The following is a 20,380-nucleotide window of genomic DNA, read 5'->3' as shown; positions in this document are numbered from 1 at the left end:
TCATCGTTAGCGACTGCTGCAAGACCTGCTATTACTAGCTCTATCTGGACTGCTGCCAATGATCTGCACAATCAGGGTACTAGATCAACTGGACTGCTGTATTATAAGGAAGTCTCTGGCTTATATACGTAGACTATCCATCGTGATGACTTGCTTTGCAAACTCTGCTTACATTATACAAGATCACTGACTGTCATGCGAAACAGGATCTGACCTTAGCTAATTATAATACAGATCACTGGGAACTTGCTAGGCAAAGATCTGCTACATTATAACAAGATATCGTGGACTGAGACCTGCATGTCTAGACACTGAGCCAAAGATCTGCTACATTATAAATATGAGCAAAGACCTTACACTATCGAGCACTGGCTGTGTAAGTACGTCGTGCTATAACTAATCACTGGACTGCTGCAAGAATCTTGCACATTTATACAAAAGATCACTGGAACTTGCTGCAAAGACCTGCTAACGATTATACAAGATCACTGGACTGCTGTAAAGCCCTGCTATACTAGATCACTGCCGACTGCTGTAAAAGTTCTGCGTACATTTATACTAGATCACTGGACTGCTGTAAAAGACACGTGCTTATAGGCTAGTCACATGGACAGTCTTGTAAAGACCTGCTTGGCATACTAGATCACTGGACTGCCTGTAAAAGACCTTGCCTGAATAATAGATCACTTGGAGCTGCTGTAAATGACCTGCCTATACTGTAAGAATCAATGTAAAATCACACTAAATTGCTATACAACCCTGGCTGTACTTCTAAGCTCTCTGGGCCGAGATCCGAGGTAGATCTTTTTACTCAGCATGGCACAACCAATTTCAGTTGCAAATACACCCGAGAGCTCTAATGAAGATGGAGAATGAGTTTGTTGTCGACAGTGTTTCTAGCTGACCGGTAAATATAATACTGGACATATTGTAGTGAGTATCATGGATCTGGACATTAGTAGATAGTTCTGAAACTCTTGGACACATGTAGAGTTCTCTAGACCTGCACACACGTGAGAGTTCTAGTACTGACACTGTAGAGTTCTAGACCTGGGCACTGTAGAAGTTCTAGACCTGAGGACCTGTAGAGTTCTTAGACGCTTGGACACTGTAGAGTTCTAGACCTGGACATTGTTGTTTAGACTCTGGACAACATTGGGAGTTCTAGTAACCTGGCACTGTAGAGATCTAGACGTGCACACTGTGTAGAGATATAGACCTGGACAACTGTAGAGTCTAGACCTGGGACACTGTTCAGTTAAGTTACATAGACCTGGACACTGGTAGAGTTCTAGACCTGGGACACATGTAGAGTTCTTGACCTGGAACACTGTAGAGTTCTTAGACCTGACACTGTAGAGTTTCTAACTGGACACTGTAGAGTTCTAAGGACCTAGGTACACTGTAAGAGTTCTAGACCTGGGACACTGTAGAGTTCTAGCCGGACACTGTAGAGTTCTAGAGCTGTAGAGTAGACTTGGACACCTGGAACCAACTGTGAGTTCTAGACCTGGACACTGTTCATGAGTTCTTATGACCTGGGGCACTAGCTAGAGTTCTAGACCTTGACATGAGAGTTCTAGACCTGGACATTGTAGATGTTCTAGACCTGTGATATCATTGTATAGTTCTAGACTCTGGACATTGTGAAGTTCTAGACCTGGACATTGTAGCTGCAGCTTCTGACATGCGTGGACATTGTGATTTCTAACCGGACCTTGTGAGTTCTAGACCTGTATCTGTTAGGGAGTTCTATGGAATCTTCGTAGTAGACGTGGTAGGTGTTATGTTTCTAGACCCCTGTGTGTCTAACAAAACAACTTAGGTAGGCACGAATGGCCCTGGACCAGATCTCGTCTCCTCCGTGGTGAAAGGGGAGGTGACAGTGTAAACTCGTACCTCTGTCTCCTCACCTGCTGCATGATTCCTGCTCTTACCTGGCTCTCCGCTGCCCGGTAACAGCGCAATGGCGAGGGACTCGGAGGTGGAAGGCGCCGCCTGCAGGGCTGTGGATGGCACCTGTGCTGGAGGTTCCTAGAAGCGTCCCCATTCCACCGCCCTGACACCTTAGCAGCCAGGCTTGGTGTCCCGGCAAGGTAGAGGAGGGAACGCACAGAGGGCATGGATCATCCCCAGGCCTTGCCATTAGACCGTCACAGAGAAAAGCTGGGTAGGGAGAGGGGAATGGCTTGGCGCTCTGCGTGACACATCCAGCCCTCCCCACAAGCCCCAGGGAACCCAACTCTATGACCTGTAAGCCCACATGGCCCGTGGCAACCGGTTCAACTAGTCAATCCCAGGTCACTGCATGGCTTCCCTGGTGTACAGACCCAGACTGGCCATCGTGGCCCCCAGGGAGGGTACCCCCACCTCCAGACACTCTACAGGTTTTTGCTATTGGGAGGGCTGACTCGCAAGGAGAGGGCCAGGTACAAGAAGGGAGCGTCAACTTTACCCAGACCCCTATCTTCTACTGGAAAGGACCGGGGGTAGTGGCCTTGTGGACTGGGCCTGTAGGCGTAAAGTCGGGAGAAGAGGCTGATGGGACTGGAAGAGAGGAGAGGAGTAGCAACAGATGGGAAGCACCAATTGGAAGGATGGGCTAGCCACCACCTCCACACTCACATCCTCCTCCTCATCCCTCACTATGGGTGAGGGGTGACGGCCCCACCTGAGGGTCTGCGATAGAAGTGGGCTCTTCGTCTAGTGGTTCTTAGTGCCCTCGTGTTTCACCGTAGGGGCACGGGGGGTGCCCTCTCACCACGCCACGGCTGACTGAGTATGGAGACTCTGCTGACCTGGTGCAGGTACACACTCAAATAAATATTACTATAATAATTGTGTATGGTCTATAATTGACCTAATAATGATATTGGTATATTAATGTTGAACATACAAATGGTAAATGGGACACATGCATACACAAATGGTCTCAGTACTCTAACATCTCATGTACAGTTGAATTTGAAGTTTACATCACCTTAGCCAAATACATTTCAACTCATGTTTTCACCACATTCCTGCAATTTATATCCTTGTAAAAACATGTCTTAGGGTCAGTTAGGATCACCACTTTATTTTAAGAATGTGCAAATGTCAGAATAATGGTAAGAGAGAATGATTTATTTCAGCTTTTATGTCTTTCCTCCTACTCTCCCAGTTGGGCGTCAGCAGTTTACATACATTTCAATTAGTATTTGTAGCATATGCCTTTTAAATTGTTTATCTTGGGTCAAAACTTTTGGGTAGCCTTCACACCGCTTGGGTGAATTTTGGCCCATTCTCTCCTGACAGAGCTGGTGTAACTGACTCAGGTTTGTTTGGCCTCCTTGGTCGCACACGTCTTCTTTCAATTCTGCCCACACAATTCTTATGGGATTGAGGTCAGGTCATTGTCCATTGGAAGACCCATTTGCAAACCAAGCATTAACTTCCTGACTGATGTCTTGAGATGGGTTGCATAAAATATAATCCACATCATGTTCCTCCCTCGTGAGAATTTGTGAAGTGCACCAGTCCTTCCTTGCAGCAAAGCATCCCCACAACATGATGCTGCCACCCCCGAGTCTTCACGGTTGGGATAGTTGTGTTTCTTCGGCTTGCAAGCATCCCCCTTTTTCCTACAAACATAAATGATGGTCCTTATGGCCAAACGGGTTCTATTTTTTGTTTCATCAGAACCAGAACATTTCTCCAAAAGATAGCATCTTTGTCCCATGTGCAGTTTCAAACGAGTCGTGAGTCTCTTTTTTTTATGCCGGTTTTGGAGCAGTAGCTTCTTCCTTGCATGAGCGGCCTTTCAAGTTATGTCGATATATAGGTCTGTTTTACTGTGAATATAAGATACTTTTGTACTTGCTTCCATACCAGACTCTTCACAGGGTCCTTTGCTGTTGTTTGTGGATTGATTTGCACTTTTCGCACCAAAGTACGTTCATCTCTTGAGAGACAAGAATGCGTCTCCATTTGATACCTGACGGCTGGGTATGAGGCTGCCTGGTAGTCCCATTGGTGTTTATACTTGCGTACTATATGTTGTTGTTACGTGACCGTGAACGTGGTACCTGTCAAGCGTTTGGAAAATTGCTCTCCAAGGTAAGGTATGACCATGACTTATGTGGAGGTGCCACAACTTTTTTTCTGAGGTCTGGCTGATTTCTTTTGATTTTTCCATGATGTTCAAGCAAAGAGGCACTGAGTTTGAAAGTAGACCTTGAAATACATCAAACAGGTACACCTCCAATTGACTCAAATTATGTCAATTAGCCTATCAGAAGCTTCTAAAGCCATGATCTCATTTCTGGAATTTTCCAAGCTGTTTAAAGGCACAGTCAACTTAGTGTATGCAAACTTCTGACCCACTGGAATTGTGATAATGGGAATTATAAGTGAAATAATCTGTCTGTAAACAATGTTTTAGAAATTACTTGTGTCATGCACAAAGTAGATGTCCTAACCGACTTGCCAAAAACTATAGTTTGTTAACAAGACATTTGCGGAGTGGTTGAAAAACGAGTTTTATGACTCCAACCTAAGTGTATGTAAACTTCCAACTTCAACTGTAAATGCACACCTAGGTCCCCTCCTAGTGAGACCATTGAGCTAGTTCTAGGACCCTCCCTAGTGAGACCATTGAGCTAGTTCTAGGACCCCCTAGTGAGACCCCTCCTAGTGAGAGTGTAGCAATATCAGTAAGTTAGCTAGCTGGTTTTTCTAACAATATCAGTAGGCTAGCTAGCTGGTTTCGTAACAATATCAGTAGGCTGGCTAGCTAGCTAGCTGGTTTCGTAACAATATCACTAGGCTAGCTAGCTATACTGGTTTGTAACAGTATCAGTAGTTTGCTAGCTGGTTTTGTAACAATATCTGTAGGCTAGCTAGCTAGCTGTTTTTTTTAACAATATCACTGTAGGCTAGCTAGCTAGCTAGCTGCCGTTTTATAAACAATATCAGTATGCTAGCTAGCTAGCTGGTTTTATAACAATATCAGTAGGCTAGCTAGCTGGTTTTATAACAATATCAGTAGGCTAGCTAGCTAGCTGGTTTCGTAACAATATCAGTAGGCTAGCTAGCTAGCTGGTTTCATAACAATATCAGTAAACTAGATAGCTGATTTTATAACAATATTAAACAACCTTTAACCCTGTGTCCTCCAGACAGTAGCGTATGTGCGTAGCCGGCACCCGTCCTCTGTGCTGGTAGCGGTGAGCGAGGGTTCTGGTTCGGGCCTGCTGCTGTCCTACTTGGGAGAGTGTGGCTCCTCCTCTTACCTGACGGCTGCAGCCTGCATCTCACCTGTCCTGCAGGGCCAGCTGTGGTTTGACACGCCCCTGCCGCCACTCTACCGCTGGGCAGTGCTGGTCCAACGCAAACTGCAACTCAGCAGGTAGGAGAGAGATGATGATGATGATGATTATGATGATTATGATGTTTAGTTTATAGAACAATATTCTGCCTCTCCAATTGAAACTTTTAGACCGGGTGTGTTAAACTACAGACCAGTATTACACAGTGTTCCTTTTTTGAAGTCATTTTCCCCTACATTATCACCTTCAGGATAAACGTTGACGGCTTAACTGTAAATTACCTTGAGAAGTCCATTATAGTGTGCCACTCTAACATGCCTGGCATTGAATCCCGGCCATAGTGATGATGGGGTTGGTAAACTGAGCTAAAGCATCAGAGATTATGTTCTGACTCCTTCTTCCTCCCCAGGTATGCCAGTGCCCTTAGTGGGGTGTTAGATGTAGACAGGGCTCTCCACTGTTCCTCCCTCAGAGACTTTGAAGAGACCCTGTTCTGCTCTGCACTGCGACCCGACATCCCCCACCACCCAACCAGTCACACACCGACCCCAGGGGCCAGAACTGCCAGCGCGACACCAACCACCAAACCAGGGGCTGCTGTACCCCCCCTGAACACCCCCCATCTGACGGGACCCCACAACACCAAACTGGAGGCCATGTCCGGGGCCAAAACCGTCTCCCCCACCCATGCCTCTACTCCCAAGGTTCCAACCACCAGAGCAGGGGACACACCACCCCACCAACACACCCCACACCACTCAACAGGACCCCTCCAGCCTGGGGCCCCAGCCTCCACCTCTGGAGCCAGATCAGGTGCCACAGGGGCCACTGCTCCCCCACCCTCCCTTAGGGGAGCTGGGTTAGCAGGGGCATCAGGGGTAGGTGGGGTGGCAGCCTGGGTGCTGGGGGAGCGGGGTCATCCTGCCAGGGACTGGGAGAGTTACTGGGAGAGGAACGAACCTCTGAGGGACGCAGACGAGGTGGCGGTTCCCGTGCTCTGCCTCTGTAGCCGTGACGACCCCCTCCTGCCGCCCCCCTCCACCCTGCCCCTCGCCCTTTTCCAAAACAACCCTTATTTCTTGCTGGCGCTGACGGAGACGGGCGGGCACTGTGGGTTTGGACTGGAGGAGGGAGGACAGGGGGAGGGAGAGGTGGGAGGTAACTGGAGTAACGTGTCTGTGTTGGAGTACTTCAGGGTGGTGGCTGAGTTTCTGAAGGGGGAGGAGAGGAAGGGGATGAGGTGGGGGGGTGTAGGAGGGGCACGGGCAGCGGGGGGCAGAGGGGCAGTACCATGCTACCCCCCCCGGAGGAAGAGGGAGTCCATGATGAAGAGAGAGAGACCCAGCACACAGTCACACACACAGGAACACCTCAATGATGGATGGGGAGGAGGAAGAGGAGGGGAGGAGGGACAGTTTACCTGGCAGAGGTCCTACACTCGCTGAGAAAGGAGGAGAGGATGTAGAGAAGGTGGAAGAGGAGGAGTGAAATAGGAGACACCCCAGAGAGCACTGATGAAAGAGAGAAAATGCGGAAGATGAGGGGAGACCAGGGAGGAAGAAAAAAATAAAATAAATTAGCAAATTTTTTAAAGATGCGATTCAATCCGATCAGAGGTAGATCCGCATTATAGCAAGCTTGACATTTAAAGGTAATTTCCGATTGAGCTGACGTATGCAGTGTTTACCGTGAATGGGGTCTCCGCGAATGCGGGAAAGTTGCCTTTTGAAATTTGCATAGCTGACGAAGCGCGATCAAATTGAATCCTCTCGCCCTCCCTAGATGTGACTGAGGTTTGGACCGCAGGAGGTTGGTGGCACCTTAATTGGGGAGGACGGGCTCGTGGTAATGGCTGGAGCGGGAAATGGTATTAAATACCTCAAACGTGTGGTTTCCATGGTTTCCAGGTGTTTGATGCCATTCCATTCGCGCCGTTCCGGTCATTATTATGAGCCGTCCTCCCCTCTACAGCCTTCCCTGATTTTGGACACGTTCTGTTCTACAATGGAAAAATTTGATGATCAACCAAAGTTGAAAGAGCACATTGAATCTGAATGTCCATTAATCTGGAAACCCAGAACCAAGTCGTGTGTGTGTTGGCCAGCTACTTGGAGAACAGTCTGTTTTATTGAATGGGTTATTGAGTGTTCTCCTCATGAGTCAGTGTTACTCAGAACAGGAGATGTGGTGTGCATCCCATTTGGCACTCTATTCCCTATGTAGTGCACTACTTTGGACCAAGGTGATATATTCCTTTATAGAGAATATGGTGCCATTTGGGATGCAGATGGGGACTTCAGTCATAGCAGGAGGGAGGGGGGGGTAAGAGGGGTGTGAGGTACATGTCACTTTCAGGACCCAGCCTACCAAAAACAATTAATGTATTGATCTAACAGGCACTCTGTGAGCTTAGCTTTCAATACGGAAAGACGGGACTGGGAATGATTCTAGCATAGATATAGACATAGAATGGGTGGTAGAACTTATCTTGCTCTTTAATTCTAGAACAGACAGAGCACTTCATTGTTTATGACAAAGCCTCTGACAGAAATGTGATTCTGACAGAAGCATAGTCCAGCGTCTTTAAAATGGGAATTTCAGTTCTATGGTTTTGTATTTCTGTAAATATATTAAAGCTACAATTCAGTAGTATTACTTGAGCCATGTTTGCTTGTTATTTGTGTTTATATTGCATCAAATCAAACTTTATTTGCCACATGCGCCGAATACAACAAGTGTAGACCTTACCGTAAAATACTTAATACAACAACTGTAGACCTTACCGTGAAATGCTGAATACAACAAGTGTAGACCTTGCTGTAAAATGCTGAATACAACAAGTGTAGACCTTACCGTAATGCTGATACAACAAGCATGTAGATTCTTACCGCTAAAATACTTAATACAAACTGTAGACCTTACCGTGAAATGCTGAATACAACAAGTGTAGACCTTGCCGTAAAATGCTGAATACAACAAGTGTAGACCTTACCGTAAAATGCTTAATTACAAGCCCTTAACCAACAGTGCAGTTCAAGAAGAAAATATTTACCAAGTAGACTCAAATAAAAAGTAACACAATAAGAATAACAATAACAAGGCTATATACAGGGGGCACCGGTACCGAGTCAGTGTGCGGGGGTACAGGTTAGTTGAGGTAATCTGTACATGTAGGTTGGGGAGAAGTGACTATGCATAGATAATAAACAAACAGCGAGTAGCAGCAGTGTACAAAAGGGAGGGGGTGGTCAACGTAAATTGTCCGGTGGAGATTTTATGAATTGTTCATCAGGATGTTATCTGGTAGTTCTCTGTAAAAAAGTATGTATAGGCTGAATCACAGGTGACTAAACTAAATGGCAGGTAGAATAAAATATAAAAAACACAAAAGGCTGCCAGTCTTTGTTTTGTATATCTAGGCTGCTAAACAAACAGCCTGATGATGACCAGCGTAAACAGGATCAGAGTCCTCCTGTCTGGCTGATGTGTTTACAAGAGAAGAGGAACAGCACCAAATACATCAGCCATTACAAGTGTTTCAAGGATACACATGTAATACACCGTCCAACTAAATGCTTCTACTTGCTGGTTCCTTCTCTACAATGCAACAACAATAATACATAAGAATACGAACATAAAGTACATTTCCCAGTCGAGTAGAATAAACATTTTAGCATAAGTATAATACAGGAAGAACAATATTTACACATGTATCAGAGAAAAGTGGTTTGGGGGGGTCCAAGTGTTTAAATTGTGCAGTATTAGCAATAGTAAATAAGAGTCTGGTAGCAGCAATTGTGTAGCCTGAATGTATATGTGTGTGTGTGTGTGTGTTTGGTTTTACTATCCTTGTGGGGACCAGAAGTCCTCACAAGGATAGTAAAACAAGGAAGATTTGGACAAGTAAGGACCTCCTCCCTATAGGTTGACTCATCGTTATTGGTTATCAGGCCTACAACCATGGTGTCTTCAGCAAACTTGWTGATGGAGTTGGTGTCGTGCAATGCTACACAGTCGTGGGTGAACAGGGAGTACAGCAGAGGGGTGAGGACCCACCCCTGGGGGACTCCTGTGTTAAGAGTCAGTGTAGAGGAGGTGTTGTTGCCAATCCTCACAGCCTGTGGTCTGCCSGTCAGGAAGTCCAGGATCCAGTTGCAGACGGTAGTGTCCAGACCCAGGGCTCTGAGCTTGGTGTCGCACTTGGAGGGAACAATCGTGTTGAATGCTGAACTGTAGTCAATGAACAGCATTCTCACATAGGTGTTCCTCTTGTCCAGATGTGTTATGGCCGTGTGACTAGCGATGGAAATGGGATCTTCCGTGGATCTGTTGGAGCGGTAGGCTAATTTGAGCAGGTCCGGTGTGTCTGRCATGCCTTGATGTGGGCCATGACCAGCCTCTCCAAGCACTTCATGATGACCGGGACAAGTGCGACAAGGCGATAATCATTTTGGCATGTTACCTTGATTTCTTTGGGGGGGGGGCGGCACTGGAATGATGGTGATCTCCTTGAAGCAAGTGGGGACTACAACCTGTCCCTGTCCCAGGCTGTCCCCCCCCCCCCGTCACCTGGTCGTCCGGAGCGGCGACAGCCTTTCTGGATAGCTYGGTATGGTCTGCCTCGAAGCGAGCATAGTATGTGTTAAGCTCGTCTGGGAGGGAGGCACCACACGGCTGGATTTGTTGCCTGTSATAGCCTGTAGTTCTTGCGTAGCCAGTCTTGAGTTGTCAAACATCTATTCAAGTTTGAGTTTGTATAGTTTTTTTTTATTTTTATGGATTTGCGTAGCTCGTACCTGCCTTTTTGATATTTTGAGAAGAAATTATGCACCAATATTGAATTTTATAAAGCCTGTTATATTAACTGAAGTGCCCTTTTAATATAGACCACATTGAAAAGTGTCCTGGCTAAATTCCCAAGCTGTCCCTCATACCATCATGGTCACCTAATCATCCCCAGTTTACAATTGGCTCATTCATTCCCCCTCCTCTCACCTGTAACTATTCCCCAGGTCGTTGCTGTAAATGAGAATGTGTTCTCAGTCAACTTACCTGGTAAAATAACRGTAAAATAAAGAAATTAACAAGCAGGTGATTTGGTTCTACTCTTTTTTTGTTGTCATTTTCTGGTGTGTTGTGGTGGAAAACTGAGTGGGTCGAGTTAACACGTCAAACCCATTAGACAGTCAAGAAATGTTTTAACAATAACACTTTTTTAAAGCTTGCATTCAATTGCCCCTCTCTTTTGCACACAACAAGCTTTCATTCCGCCTGTTACAAGGGGATTCATGGCTGATTTAAGATACAATTGTCAACGCTGTTACTTTATTTGGCACTTAATAGACGCTTATAGTAAAAAAAAATGTATATGGGAAAGAATCCATCATTCATATCTCTACTCCTGTTTCCATTGATCATCCTTGAGATGTTTCTACAACTTGATTGTTGTCCACCTGTGGTAAATTAAATTGTTTGGACATGATTTGGAAAGGCACACACCTGTCTATACAAGGTCCCACAGTTGACAGTGCATGTCACAGCAAATACCAAGCCATGAGGTTGAAGGAAGGACAACCATCTCTGCAGCACTCCACCAATCAGGCATTTTATGGTAGAGTGGTCAAACGGAAGCCACTCCTCAGTAAAAGGCACAACAGCCCGCTTGGAGTTTGCCAAGAGGCACCTAAAGGACTCTGACCATGAGAAACAAGATTCTCTGGTCTGATGAAACCAACTTTTTGGCCTGAATGCCAAGCGTCACATTTGAAATTCACTGCTCGACTGAGGGACCTTACATATAGTTGTATGTGTGGGGTACAGAGATGAGGTAGTCATTCAAAAATCATGTTAAACACTATTATTGCACACAGAGTGAGTCCATACAATTTATTATGTGACTTGTTAAGGAAATGTTTACTCGTGAACTTACTTAGGCTTACCATAACAAAGGGGTTGAATACTTATTGACTCAAGACATTTCCGCTTTTCATTWTTTATTAATTTTGTAAGTCTAGGACAGAGGGAGAAGATAGAGAGGGAGGACAGACGGAGCAGAATAGATAGAGAGAGGAGAGAGGGAGGACAGAGGGAGAAGAGTAGATGGAGAACAGAGAGGACAGAGGAGAGAATAGTAGATGGAGAGAGGGAGAAGAGTAATAGAGGACAGAGGGAGGACAGAGGGAGAAGAGTAGATGGAGGACAGAGGGAGGACGAGGGAGAACAGAGGGAGAAGAGTAGATGAGAGAGGAGGATAGAGGGAGAAGAGTAGATGGAGAGGGAGAAGATGATATAGAGGGACAGAGGGAGGACAGAGGGAGAAGAGTAGATGGAGGACAGAGGAGAGACAGAGGGAGAAGGTAGATGGAAGAGGAGGATAGAGGGAGAAGAGATAAGAGACAGAGGGAGAGAGTAGATGGAGAGAGGAGGATAGAGGGAGAAGAGTATATAGAGGACAGAGGGAGGACAGAGAAGAGTAATGAGGACAGAGGGAGGACAGAGGAGAAGAGTATATAGAGGACATAGGAGAAGAATAGATAGAGAGGAGAGAGGAGAGAGGGAGGACAGAAGGAGAAGAATAGATGGAGAACAGAGGGAGAAGAATAGATGGAGAGAGGAGAGAGGGAGGACAGAGGGAGAAGATAGAGAGGGAGGACAGAGGGAGAAGAATAGATGGAGAGAGGGAGTACATAGAGAGGGAGGACAGAGGGGGAAGAATAGATGGAGAGGACAGAGGGAGGAGAGAGGGAGAAGAGTAGATAGAGGTAGAGAAAAGTGTAGTTGGAAGTATAGTACGCTTGCACCCACCATGGTTGTGAATTCAATGCCAACAGGGGACAAGTATGAAAATGTATACACTCACAAAAAGTAAGTCGCTTTGGATAAAAACGTTTGCAAAAATTGTATATATAGCTTCATGTACATACAGTGCCTTTGGAAAAGTATTCAGACACCTTGACTTTTTCCCATTTTGTTGAGTTACAGCCTTATTCTAAAAAATAAACAAATAAATCTCAATCTACACAAGTTTTTGAAATCCAATTATTAACTGCAGATCCTCTCAAGCTCTGTCAGGTTGGATGGGGAGCRTYGCTGCACAGCTATTTTCAGGTCTCTCCAGAGATGTTCGAATGGGTTCAAGTCTGGGCTCTGGCTGGGCCACTCAAGGACATTCAGAGACTTGTCCCGAAGCCACTCCTGTGTTGTCTTGGCTGTGTGCTTAGGGTTGTTGTTCTTGGAAGGTGAASCTTCACCCCAGTCTGAGGTCCTGAGCACTCTGGAGCAGGTTTTCATCAAGGATCTCTCTTTACTTTGCTCCGTTCATCTTTGCCTCGATCCTGACTAGTCTCCCACTCCCTGCCGCTGAAACACATCACCACAGCATGATGTTGCCGCCACCATGCTTCACTGTAGGAAAGGTGTCAGGTTTCCTCCAGATGTGACGCTTGGCATTCAGGCCAAAGAGTTCAATCTTGGTTTCATCAGACCAGAGAATCTTGTTTCTCATGGTCTGAGAGTATTTTTGTGCCTTTTGGCAAACCCAAAGCGGGCTGTCATGTGCCTTATACTGAATAGTGGCTTCCGTCTAGCCACTCTACCATAAAGTTCTGATTGGTGGAGTGCTGCAGAGATAGTTGTCCTTCTGGAAGGTTCTTCCGTCTCCACAGAGGAACTSTAGAGCTCTGTCAGAGTGATAATCGGGTTCTTGGTCACCTCCCTGACCAAGGCCCTTCTTCCCCGATTGGTCAGTTTGGCCGGGCGGCCAGCTCTAGGAAGAGTCTTGGTGGTTCCAAACTTCTTACATTTAAGAATGATGGAGGACACTGTGTTCTTGGGGACACAAGATGCAGAAATGTTTTGGTACTCTTCGCCAGATTTGTACCTCGTTACAATCCAGGGGTCTACGAACAATTCCTTCGACCTCATGGCTTGGTTTTTGCTCTTTCCAAACTATGTCCAATTAATTCAATTTACCACAGATGGACTCCAATCAAGTTGTAGCAACATCTCAAGGATGATCAATGGAAACAGGATTCACCTGAGCTCAATTTCAAGTCTCATAGCAAAGGGTCTGAATAGTTAATTTTTAATAAATGTGCAAACATAAAAAAAAAAAAACTGTTTTCACTTTATCATTATGGGGTATATATATATATATAGATATATATATATATATAGATTGCTTAGGGGAAAAAAATATTAAATACATTTTAGAATAAGGCTGTAACGTAACAAAATGTGGAAAAGTCAAGGGGTCTGAATACTTTCCGAAGGCCACTAGAGGTTTTACGATTGACGACATCCGTAACTAGTACACATTTGGCAAAGTCTGACTTCTTATTGTCTTAACTCAGCACCTCCACCACTATAAKCTGAGCTTCTCAGTAGTTTTTTCTTCACCTCACACATTGCAAACAAAGTCCCTTTTTTATTTATACATTGCGAATGATAGTGCCTCAGTTAAAACATTTAATAATTAAACACTCCTGGCCTCAATAACCATCAAGCCTCTGTGTGAAAGAGTAAAATATCATGATCTGATGATCCCATATATCCAGTGAAGAAGAAAAAACAGCTCTCTGTCCCGAGGGAGAAAATCTGAGGGCCCGGAATAGACTAGTTGATACTAGAGGTCGACCGATTAATCGGAATGGCCGATTAATCGGGGCCGATTTCAAGTTTTCATAACAATCGGAAATCGGTATTTTTGGGCGGCGATTTTTATTTTTACACCTTTATTTAATCTTTATTTAACTAGGCAAGTCAGTTAAGAACACATTCTTATTTTCAATGACGGCCTAGAAACGTTCTGCCTCATTCAGGGGCAGAACGACAGATTTTTAACCTTGTCAGCTCGGGGGATCCAATCTTGCAAGCTTACAGTTAACTAGTCCAATGCTCTAACAACTGATTACATTGCACTCCACGAGGAGCCTGCCTGTTAGCGAATGCAGTAAGCTAAGGTAAGTTGCTGGCTAGCATTAAACGTATCTTATAAAAAACAATCAATCAATGACTGTCATTGCTCCAATGTGTACTTAACCATAAACATCAATGCCTTTCTTAAAATCAATACACAAGTATATATTTTTAAACCTGCATATTTAGCTAAAATAAATCCAGGTTAGCAGGCAATATTAACCAGGTGAAATTGTGTCATTTCTCTTGCGTTCATTGCACGCAGAGTCAGGGTATATGCAACAGTTTGGGCCGCCTGGCTCTTTGCGAACTAATTTGCCAGAATTTTACGTAATTATGACAACATTGAAGGTTGTGCAATGTAACAGGAATATTTAGACTCATGGATGCCACCCGTWAGATAAAATACGGAACGGAATATTCGAGGTGATAGTTTCCGGATTAGTCAAAGGTATATGGTTTAGAGAGAAATAGTCGACGCGTTATAATTCCTGTAATAACTTGCGGCTGAATTTGAAAGGGGTTCCTTCGTTATTTTACCGTTCATGTCTTCCATAGAGAAATGTCTTGATCTACTTCAAATAAGGTCTGTGTTTCGTGCAGGCTTAAACTGCCTCGACGTTTTGATACCCGTGTAAATCTCACTAGGATAAGGTAACGTTTGTCAACATATTTTCATAAATCCACTCTACAAAAAAATGTATCTTCGCTTATATTTAGCCAATATTGATCAGAGTTACCTTGTCCTATGGACATCTACACAGTTATAAAATTGGCACGGTGATGTAAGCCTACACGAAACACAGACCTTATTTTAAGTGAATCTAAAAATATCCTATTGGAATAAATGAAGGAACCGCTTTTCAGATTTTGCTAGAAGGTGTCATGGGAATTATGACTCGCACTTTGGTTGTCAATTCTTACCATGCCCATTATTAAAATAGGATTTCCTGCATATAGAAATTAAAGTTTTTGTTTTCAACATTCATCACAGGTAACTTAAACTCTATTTTTATTCAAACAGTTGAGAGTATTTGTCTCCTAAGCAGACTCTTCAGTATCATTGTCACTTCAGAGCTGTGTGCGTGTGTGTATTTATGTATTATATTAAGTTAAAATAAAAGTGTTCATTGTTCATTCAGTATTGTTGCAATTGTCATTATTACATAAATGTGTGTATGATATATACACTGCTCAAAAAAATAAAGGGAACACTTAAACAACACAATGTAACTCCAAGTCAATCACACTTCTGTGAAATCAAACTGTCCACTTAGGAAGCAACACTGATTGACAATAAATTTCATATGCCGTTACATCCGTAACGAGCGGTTCCAGATTTACAACATCCGTAACGAGCGGTTCCAGATTTACAACATCCGTAACGAGCGGTTCCAGATTTACAACATCCGTAACTAGCGGTTTCCGTATTAGCAGGGAGGGGTTTTGCACGCGCATCGCCCTCGTGCCGCAATGTTTGCAAACACAGAAAGTGGCTTATAGGGAATTAAATGCTATTTCAGACATTCAACAATGCAAGCTGCCATACCCGACCCACCATGTGACCTGATGTCGAAGAATTCCTGGTTATGTGTTCGGTTTATATATCTTCTTTGAGTAAAACTAGAAGGATTTGTACTCTTTCCACAATCATCTACTGTCATTGTCTTGCAGAGCTGTTGAATAAGCAGTATGTACGCACACACACACGTAATCACGCTGAACCCAGACTACCCCGACAGACTTTATTACAGTCGATTCTTTGTCCAGTAGCCCTCTTCCAACAAAAACAGTAATTACAAAACATTACATTTGTCCCCTAAAACTTTGTTTCTCAACTTMTTTTATACATTTTAAATCACTTTATTTTTTCTGTAATTTATAGGTTTTCTTTAATGTAATCTTTCAGACATCTTTTTTTTGTTGCACAATCTATACAGTTTAACACAGGTTACATGGGAATGGGTACTGTAACTCAACCTGGGAAAATAAAACCAATGAAGAGGAATACTGATCAAACAGACTGTACAGAGATGTAATCCTGCCACCCCAAGGATGAACCAAATCAGAGTGAATCTCTTATTTAAATCTGACCATTCAAAGTAGATCTCATCATAATATGGCCAATCGAAATGAGATCAATCAATGTAGATAAAACCAACCATTTCTCTCCATCAGATAAATAAAAACACAAACAGAAAATAAAAACCATTAAAAGGGAGGTGAAGGTGGAAGAGGAGCACATCCTCAGTTTGGGGAGAGACCTGGAGGTTATTTTCAGAAAGGATTGTGAGTGTGAAAGAGAGAAGATTGAGAATAGTTCACAGGTCGGTGGAGAATCTGAACTGATGGAGACAACGGAACTCAATAGAACTCAATGGGCTCCAACGGAATTCAATGGGCTCCAACAGAACTCAATGGACTCCAACGGAACTCAATGGGCTTCAACGGAACTCAATGGGCTCCAACGGAACTCAACAGAACTCAATGGACTCCAACAGAACTCAATGGACTCCAACAGAACTCAATGGACTCCAACAGAACTCAATGGGCTCGAACAGAACTCAATGGACTCCAACAGAACTCAATGGGCTCCAACAGAACTCAATGAGCTCCAACGGAACTCGATAGGATCGATCCAATGGAACTCAATAGAACCCAATGGAACTGCTCCAGAACCACACATTTTGTGTGTGTACAAGGTCTGTTGTTGACTATGTTTTCGTATTCATTGTCTTGTTTAATACCATCGTTAGAGACCGTGTCAGTTATCACAGTGGTTTGTGACTTCACAATACAAGCAGTTCATTTGTCTTGACTTTCAATTGCTTTTCTTTTCTTTGTTTTATTTATTTATTCTAAAATGTACAATATTAACACATTTTATCCAATACACCCCACATGAAATCGACGTTAAATCGACTATATAGTTATTATATATTATATATATATCATTATTTTGCCACACCTCCCCCACCTTAATATATATATTACACACTAGTCACTTCTCCCCCACCTTTATATATACGCTCTTCACATATCCACCTTTATTATATATATACACTTTATTTTAGACATCAATATTCTCCAATAAGCTCCTTCCCGGGGGTGAGGTGGGTCTGTCTGAGGGGGAATCGGAGGGTGGTCCGGTGGGGAGGAAGTTGTAGGGGGGCGGTAACGACAGGAGGTGAGCTTGAGTTTGGGGGGGGGGGGGGGGTGCAGGAGCATTGCAGGGGCGACAGCAGCTTCGCCACCCACCCAAAAAGGACATTCAGCAGTCATACACCAATACCTACCCTATAAATGTAACCATACTACATTATACTTACACCGTTGTATAACTTCCTCAATCTCTCCTTTTCAACATTCTGTAAACCCCTCACAACAAGTTATTTTCCTATTCCGTAACACCCCCTACAAAATCCTCACTTTCACCCAGCTTTCTTAAATCACTCTTTAACTTGGCCTCAACCTCCTTTACTAGTTCTATACACACCCACCTTCTCGTTTCACTCTGTTCATCAACACCAGCAGGCCCATAGGTGGGGGGCCAGGGGGGAGGGGGACTTGTTGAGGGGTGGAGATGAAAGGAAAAGGAGAGCGAGGAAAGGTGAGAGAGAGATGGTGAAAAGTTAAGAGTGGGTGAGAGAGAGAGAGAGAGAGAGAGATTGTGAAAAGGTAAGAGGGTGAGAGAGAGATGGTGAAAAGTTAAGAGTGTGTGACAGTGAGAGAGATGGTGAAAAGGTAAGAGGGTGAGAGAGAGAGAGATGGTGAAAAGGTAAGAGGGTGAGAGAAAGAGATGGTGAAAAGTTAAGAGTGGGTGAGAGAGAGAGAGAGAGAGAGAGAGATGGTGAATTTGGATAATTTGAGATCCATTATCATAAAGTGTGTGTTGTTGATGTGTACATTAAAGAAGTGTGTACAGTAACTGCTAGTCTCTCTGTAAAGTCACATGATCGTGGCAAAGTGCTGTTGCCATGGGATCAAAATGCCCGCCCAGACCAGAGACAGACAGGGACGTGGACCTATGAGAGCCGAGCATCGCACAGACGGACCGTCCTATTGGCTATAACTGACACACAGGAGGCTGTGGAAACTAACAGTGAACCCTGAGAAGCCTTTCGGCCTTTTGGCTGACAACCTACGTAGACAGAGGGCCATGATTAAAACCAAATGTTTCGTGCTGGGTTGGAACAAAAGCCTGCATTGGCCACTTCTGGCCAACATAGATATGATAAGAGTAAGGGCCTCTTCTCTTTGGCATCTCTACATGAGTGGGTTTCCATTACCACCACTCAGTATAGGACAAGCATAGAACTCAATAGCACACTTCATCACAGTCTGTCTGCATTTCTAATTGCACCCTATTCATTCCCTCCATTTAGTGCACTACTATTGACCATGGTGCCCTCTGGTCTATTCTTTACTTAGTTACTTATTATTCTTAACACGGCCGGGTTTACTGTATTCTAACACGGCTGGCGGTTACTGTATGCCAAAAACACGGCCGCGTTACTGTATTCCAACACGGCCGGCGACGTTCAACGGCTTCGTATTCCCAACACGGCCGGGTTACTGTATTCTAACACGGCCGGGTTACTGTATTTCTAACACGCGGTTACTGGTATTACAACCCGGCCTGGGTTACTGTATTCCAACACGGCCGGGTTACTGTATTCCAACACGGCGGGGTTACTGTATTCTAACACGGCCGGGTTACTGCATTATTCCAACCACGGCCGGTAATGTATTCAAATAGTGCACTAGAAAACGCTCTCTATCAAAACACACATTCTGATATCCTGTTTGTTTCCGTATCTCCTTCCTCCACTGACTGACAAGCCTTCTACAACGTTCCTCTGTCTTTCTGTGTCACATTGTCTTTTCTGTGTCACATTCAAAACACACTGTTCAGGAAATCTCAAAATGGGTTGATCTCACTTTGGCAACTGTAGTAGATATTCAGCTTCAAAACAAATAGTAACCCGGAAGCGTCTGTGGTGGTTTACCAGAGGTTCACTCTCTTAAGTCATCTTCCTGCACCTATTGTTTATAAGAGTTTATTAGCATCGTGACATGTGTGGACTGCATTCACACTCATCAATGACAACTTCCTGAATTACTGTATAGACCATCTCTCAAGTAAATGGATTGCCAAAAACGTAAAGTGCTTTAGACATGTCGCTTGTTTAAAGTGACTACGAGTGTGTAGCTCTTTGGCCAAACAACATGAGGAGACTGGCGTGGTTTGACATTATTAGACTATGGCACATCTACATTATATATGGTGCGTTACTGTATTCCAACACGGCTGGGTTACTGTATTCCAAACACGGCTGGTTACTGTATTCCAATACGGCTGGGTTACTAGTATTCTAACAGGCTGGGTTACTGTATTCCAACACGGCTGGGTTACTGTATTCTAACACCCTGGTTACTGTTACTTCACTGTCTCCTGTCAGTATGAAGAGAAGGTGACAGTGTTGATGAGACGAGAGGGAGGGAGAGAGAAACAGATTGGGAGGAAGGGATAAATTGGTTTCCCCTATGACCCCAACCTAGGGTGCTGTTTTCAATGTGCATGCTAGCCGTGTGTGCGTGCGCATGTTTGTAAGTTTGTGGAAGACCAGCATCCCTGTGTGATTATGGTTTGGTCAGGTGCATTTACATTTTTTATTTAACCTTTATTTAACTAGGCAAGTCAGTTAGAAACAAAATTCTTATTTACAATGACGGCCTACTGGGGAACAGTGGGTTAACTGCCTTGTTCAGGGGGCCAGACAACAGATTTTTACCTTGTCAGCTCGGGGATTCGATCCAGCAACCTCTTCGCGTTACTAGTCAAACCGGCGCATCTAACCACTAGGCTACCTGCCACCCCTCTAACCACTAGGCTTACTGCCACCCCGCTAACCACTAGTGTCTACCTGCCACCGCCAATCACAAGTTTGTGTTTTAGTTCAGTGTGTGTTAAGATGGTTGTCTACCACCAGCTGTGTGTTTCAAGGATAACGACAAGGTGTATCATCCTTCTGTGTGTGCCCCTCTGACCCAGGACTGCTTTCAGTGTGTGTGTGGTCGTCCTTCAATGTGTCTGTGCCTGTGTGTCTATCCAGTGGATGTGTGATAGTGTGTGTGTCTCGTGTTGGTTGTGTGCT

General features: G+C 44.3%; 1 protein-coding gene and 1 long non-coding RNA gene across 2 annotated transcripts in view; one reads left to right on the top strand and one right to left on the bottom strand.

The window, feature by feature from the left end:
* Positions 1 to 7,958, top strand: part of LOC112070878 (protein ABHD15) — an 18,828-nt gene extending 10,870 nt beyond the window's left edge. The window contains exons 2-3 of the mRNA XM_024138333.2: positions 5,157 to 5,386; positions 5,716 to 7,958. Coding sequence (XP_023994101.1) covers positions 5,157 to 5,386; positions 5,716 to 6,751 — 1,266 coding nt within the window. The 3' untranslated portion in view covers positions 6,752 to 7,958. The remainder of the gene's footprint in view (positions 1 to 5,156; positions 5,387 to 5,715) is intronic.
* A 7,989-nt stretch (positions 7,959 to 15,947) lies between these two features.
* Positions 15,948 to 18,652, bottom strand: LOC139024387 (uncharacterized). Its single transcript, XR_011475677.1, has 2 exons — positions 16,716 to 18,652; positions 15,948 to 16,595 (listed from the first exon to the last, which is right to left on the bottom strand). It is a non-coding gene; the product is annotated as an uncharacterized lncRNA (long non-coding RNA).
* Between the last annotated feature and the right edge of the window lie 1,728 nt (positions 18,653 to 20,380).

This window comes from Salvelinus sp. IW2-2015, unplaced genomic scaffold, assembly GCF_002910315.2.
Source record: "Salvelinus sp. IW2-2015 unplaced genomic scaffold, ASM291031v2 Un_scaffold1447, whole genome shotgun sequence".
Taxonomy (NCBI): domain Eukaryota; kingdom Metazoa; phylum Chordata; class Actinopteri; order Salmoniformes; family Salmonidae; genus Salvelinus; species Salvelinus sp. IW2-2015.
This window is presented reverse-complemented; position numbering and strand designations above follow the sequence as displayed.